Raw genomic sequence first — 5,875 nt, 5'->3', positions numbered from 1 at the left:
GAGGAGGAGGAGGAAGAAGAAGAGGAAGAGGAGGAGAAGGAAGAGGAGGAGGAGGAAGAGGAGGAGGAGGAAGAGGAGGAGGAGGAGGAGGAAGCAGCAGCATTATTCTTGTCTAATATTATGATGCTTCAATAAAATATTTCAGTCATAATGCTTACAACATACTGGACCTGAATAAGTACTAGGTGGATAGGAATTACCTAGTGGGTAGTTAGTACTCAGTGTATAGCAAGTATTCAGTGAGTAGGAAGCACTGAGTGGTAAATACTTAATGGGTAGTTACTACTGTCTGAATCTTCACTATTGTTACTTGATGATATTTAAACTTCAACAAATTCACTTATATCCTTGTGTCTCTATTGCCGAGTCAATTCAGGTATAACTATATACCCCATTTTTCGGATGAGGAAGTCATGCCTTGGGATATAGCATACAGAAATAAACACACAGCATGTTCCTATTTCTCCTGTTCCCAGCCTCCCAGGTCTGGAGGAAAAAACAGGCTCCAAATTCCTCTAATTTTTAGCCATAAAAATGAATGAAATCATATTGTTGGAAGGAAAATGGATGGAACTGGGGATCATCAGAGTGAATGAAATAAGCCAAGCTCAAAAAAAAATCATATCTCATGTCTCACATGCAGAATATAGACCTAATTAATAATAATTGTTATTAAAATAGTTAATAATAATAATAGTAAATAACAATGATACAAAATAAGGGACATGAGCATAAAGGAGGCATTATCTGATGGAAGTAGGAATCAGCAAGAAGGGAGAGGAAGAAAGCAGAAAGTACTAAGAAAGGAGAAGGTGCTCAGGCACATGATCTATGTAAAGACACAAAATGAAACCCATTAAAGACTGTCAGAAAAAAAAGAAGGAAAGAACCAGGCACTGGTGGCTCACACCTGTAATCCTAGCTACTCAGGAGGCTGAGATCTGAGGATCAGGGTTCAAAGCCAGCCCAGGCAGGAAAAGTCCGTGAGACTCTTATCGCCAATAAACCACTCACAAAACCAGAAGTGGCACTGTGGCTCAAGTGGCAGAGTGCTAGCCTTGAGCTGAAGAGCTGAGGGACAGCGCCCAGGCCCAGAGTTCAAGCCCCATAACCGACAAAGAAGAAAGAAAGAAGGAAAGAAGGAAAGAAGGAAAGAAAGAAAGAAAGAAAGAAAGAAAGAAAGAAAGAAAGAAAGAAAGAAAGGAAGGAAGGAAGGAAGGAAGGAAGGAAGGAAGGAAGGAAAGAAGGAAGGAAGGAAAGAAGGAAAAAAGAAAAGGGAAGGGAAGGAATCTGTGAACAGGGATGGGAGGAGAAATCTGAGGAAAAGTGAAGGAATGGGTGACACTGTCCAAAAATAAGAAATGGACTTGCTACCTGACTTATGAAATGGTAACCCCTCCATACAGTACCTTAATAATAACAATAAAATTATATTTTAAAAAAAGAAAGGGAAGAGGAATGGGGTTAATACGTAATAGAAGGGTCAAGTGTGATCCCAGGTCACTGTCTGCCTCTATGGAAATATAGTGAAACCCTTTTGTACAATTAATGTATACTAATAGAAATAAAAATTCCCCCAGGGCAAAGGCCACTAGTGCCTACCCTGCCCTAAGGAGACTCTGCAGGTGCTAAACTTCTGTGCCTGAGATCACAGCTGAGGGTGAAGACAATTTCTATAGGTTACCTTGAGCTTTCCTGGGGGGCTATTAGACTGCAGATTTCTAAGCTACCTGCAAGTATCCTGGTTCCAGAAAACTACACTTCCAGCATCCCAGCCTGTGAGACCTTTAGTCCTTTAAGTTTTCTTATCTGGCTAGTTTTTGTGTTTTGTTTTGTTTGTGGGGCTGGAGATGCAGTTTAGGGCCTGATAAATGCTAGGTAGGCCTGAACCTCTAAGCTACACTCCCAGCTTTTGCTTTGCTTTTGTTTTACTTTCTATTTGAGATGGGGATCTTACAGGTTGCCCTTGAAGTTCAGTGCTGAGATTACAGGCATGCCCAGCCCCATAGGGTTTCTTTAAAGGGCAAATAGGCTAAAGGTATAGTGTAGCTCAATAGTAGAACACTTGCCTGACATCAACAAGGCAACAAGGCCCTAGATTCCATCCAGGCACTATAAATTAATTAATTAATTAAAAATTCTGAAGCGGAGCTGAGAAGGTGGCTTTGTAGTAGAGTGCTTGCCTTGCATGCCTGAGGCCCTTGGTTCAATTCCTCAGCATCACATAAGCAGAAAAAGCCAGAAGTGGTGCTGTGGCTCAAGTGGTAGAGCACTAGCCTTGAGCTGAAGAGCTGAGGGACAGTGCCCAGGTCCAGAGTTCAGGCACAACCAACAAAAAAATAAAAAATAAAAATAAAATTAAAAAAAAACAGGAGAAGAAAAAGCTCATGTCTAACACCTAAAATGGCCAGGAAAATGGCTGAGCCCTTCAAATACTCACTAGAGAAACAGATACTGTACATACACTTTTCACTCTAACAGAGAATGTAAATACGCAGGAAACTAAGCCTGTCAAATGTCTGAAAACCCCTCTTGATTCTGTCTGCTTGGTTTTAGAGGGATAAAATAATAAATACTTAGCCTGTACTCATAAATGTGTCTCTGGCCTCGGGGGACTGCTTCTTGATGGTGAAACTGAAGTTTCTCATAGCACTAACACACTCTGGCTGCAGTCCGGAACATTCCCACATGGTTTACATTTAACCACATGTTAGTGGGCCCAGATTGCCAACGACTGCTATCTCTCCCACTCATGAGACAATGACAGAGAGAGATCTGTCCTCCAGGGAATGCAGGGCTGGACCCCCTCAAAGCTGGGTCTGCAGGTGTCTGGTTTATGCTTCTGCCCACCCACCACATGTGGTTTTCATCTTTGACCAAAGGATAGCTCCCAAGGCAGATTCCTCAAGTTTCTTTTTAGAAGAATACAAATGGAGCAGTGTGTGGTGGCACATGACTATAATCCCAGATACTTGAGAGATAAAGGTAGGAGAATTATAGTTCAAGTCTGGATTGAATTAAAAGTGAGAGACCCTATCTGAAAAACAAACGAAGGTAAAAGGACTAGAGGTATGGCTCAAGAGAGGCCCTTAACTCAGAAGTAGAATGAGCTTGTTTATTCAAGCACCAGATTCCAGGTTACCCTGTTGGGTGCTGAGACCCCACCAGCGAGCACACAGTACCTGTAGGTGATCCTCACTTCAGTTCCAGGCTCATCACGCTCCCAGATCAAAGCAACACTGTCCGGGCACTTCTGGACATGCTGATCCAAGCAGTTAACTGTACAAAAACAAGTTTTGCAGACATAAATCTTGATGCCTTCAAAGTGAGAATGGGCCAGGTGTAGGCAAGAGTTCTAAGTGGCTGTGGTTGATAAACTCCTGCCAAGAAGGACCCTGTGGTCACCCATGCTGATATTCTAACAGCCTGCAAGAAAAGGTGATCATTACCTGCAAAAGCAAGTATGATCCGCACTCAAGCATGCTCTCTAGAGTACAAGGTGACCTCCCAGGAGGCAGCCACGTCACACCAATGGTCCCAACCCTGGGACCATTGCCTTACCACTCCTGGACAATGAGCCCTGAGCTACACTCCCTAGATAGCTCCATGTGTAGCCTTGACTAGCACCACAGCCTGAACTGTAGAAAAGAATCCTTTTTCTTTTCTTTTTGTGGGGGGAAGTGAGAACAGTGTTTGAAATCAAGGTCTCATACTTTCTAGCCAAGCACCTAATCGCTTAAGCTACGCCCCCCACTCCCTGGCAGGAAAGAATTCTTATTATAAGCAGGACATTCTGTTACCACCATAGTCATGCTGAGAGCCCTCTTATACCTTCTGGCTCCACAAAGGGCAAATGACAGCCAGGAAGAAGATCTAAATTCAATACCAGGTGCCCAACAAAGCCCCTGTTTTAAACCAACCGCTGCTTCAAAAACTGACTAGAGAGTGAAGGAAATACCATCCTAGTTTTCCAGAAAGCTCTGCCTGCCCTCCATCTCTATAACACAAGCCCAGATTACATGCCTTGCGTGTAAAACCAAAAGGTCAGGGCCCTGGTTAATCCTCAGGAAACCTGAGGATTAGTAGACTCCTCAGGTTTGTTCATTTGTTGACATCCTGTTCACTAATCTTTTGATTGCAAAGGTGAATTGAACTCAGACTGTCAACACAGAGACCCTTCCCAGCAGGCCTCAAAGCCAGGTCCTTGTTATTTACTTCTGCCACTGGCCCCTCAGTTACCTGGAGGAAACAAGGTCTTTGAACAGTCTGGACTACCCAACTGCCTGATCTCCCAAGGTCACCTCAAAGTTCCATATGTTATATAAGTTCCATAAGTTATACTTCAAAAAGCTTAATAAACATAGATCCATGGAAAATAGTACCAATATGAATGAACACGGGAGATTTTGTTGAAGTGCTAGAAAACAGAACAGGAAACAAATGCCCACAAAATAGAAAAGAGGAACAGGAAGAAAGTGAATTGGGAAGAAGTACAGGGGCACACTTGGAGCTGCACAATTGATAATTGTGCCCATGTGTACTTATTTGGGTGCATATGTGTTGTGTGTTCAAAGTGCATCCATGCTATTCTCTGAACAGAATGGTACTGCAAGAACATCACTAATCTCATGTGAAGTTCTATTCACCATATTGAGGGTTTCTGGTGTTATTTCAGTCACTACCCAGGAGTGGGGACTGGGGCAGGGTGGTATCCAGTCAGTGAGACTCTATCTAATGTCTAGCAAGTAAAGAATATCTCTCTTTCAGCACAAAATAGTTCAGGACTTTAAAAGCATTAGAATTCACCAAGTGTCAGTGAGTCACATCTGTAACCTCGCTGCTCAGGAGGCTGAGATCTGAAGAGTGTGGTTTGTAGCCAGTCTGGGCAGAAAAATCAGCAAGATTTTCTCTCCAATTAACCAGAAAAGTGTTGGACTGGCAGAGTGGCTCAAGTGGTAGAACTCCAGCTATAAGCAACAATGGCTGAGCAAGGGCATGAGTTCAAACCCCAGGATCAACACAAAAAAACAACTAAACAAAAAAGTTCCACCCCTTGGAAAACTTTCCCAAAATGTTTTTCTTGACAAGAGTCTTTTACAAGCTTGAGAGGAGGGTCTGGTTTAATTCAACCAGCCTCCAGGGCACCAATTCTACCAAAGGTATCATGCTCAGTTCCAAAGGAAAAAAGATAGATATTCAGCCCAACCATAGATGCAGATAACAGAAACAGCCCTGAGAATCATGTGAACGTTACCAAAAACACAAGGTGGGCTGTAGCAGGTATTATAATATTGTCCACACAGAAATAGAGCTTAATTTATCCAGACAAGGCAATTCCGTAGAAACTAATAACAAGGACTGAAACCAAAATATTAACGGCTTCCCCATAAACAGCACCCCCCCCCAGAGGCCAGGGGGAGAAACTACTAGTATTTCTCAGATTACTAAGGTCACAGCATAGCAGATTAGCCTGGCTATCCCTCCCTCCATTGTCACCCTGTAATGATCCAACTGAGAACTGTTCTGTGCCAACAGGTGTCAGGAGGAGTGGGCCTTCCAGTGGAAGGAAAAGGCACTCTGAAAGGGGTATGAGCTTACAGAGAGGTGAGACTTTAATTGAAAAGAAAGTAATCTAGGCAGATGGATATGCAAATCCTGAAGAGTATGGAAAAATAAACGGTGGGAAGAAAATTCGCAACTAGTTTGGCAAATATTAGCCAACCTTGCCCATGGGCATAAATGTGCTGTTTCTCTGACCAGGTGTGTGTGTGTGTGTGTGTGTGTCCAAAATCAAGTGTTTTCACTCTAATACCATAAAATCATGACTTCTGAGCAATTGATACAGAGATAACCCTGTCACAAGACCCTGTCCCCT

The 5,875-nt window shown here is 43.0% G+C and overlaps 1 protein-coding gene across 1 annotated transcript in view; it reads right to left on the bottom strand.

The window, feature by feature from the left end:
- Positions 1-5,875, bottom strand: part of Acss1 (acyl-CoA synthetase short-chain family member 1) — a 57,981-nt gene that overhangs the window by 40,791 nt on the left and 11,315 nt on the right. Inside the window, exon 3 of the mRNA XM_013027039.1 lies at positions 3,183-3,279. Within this exon, the coding sequence (XP_012882493.1) occupies positions 3,183-3,279 (97 nt within the window). The remainder of the gene's footprint in view (positions 1-3,182; positions 3,280-5,875) is intronic.

The sequence above is a fragment of the Dipodomys ordii genome, unplaced genomic scaffold (genome assembly GCF_000151885.1).
Source record: "Dipodomys ordii isolate 6190 unplaced genomic scaffold, Dord_2.0 Scaffold99, whole genome shotgun sequence".
In the NCBI taxonomy this organism is placed as follows: domain Eukaryota; kingdom Metazoa; phylum Chordata; class Mammalia; order Rodentia; family Heteromyidae; genus Dipodomys; species Dipodomys ordii.
This window is presented reverse-complemented; position numbering and strand designations above follow the sequence as displayed.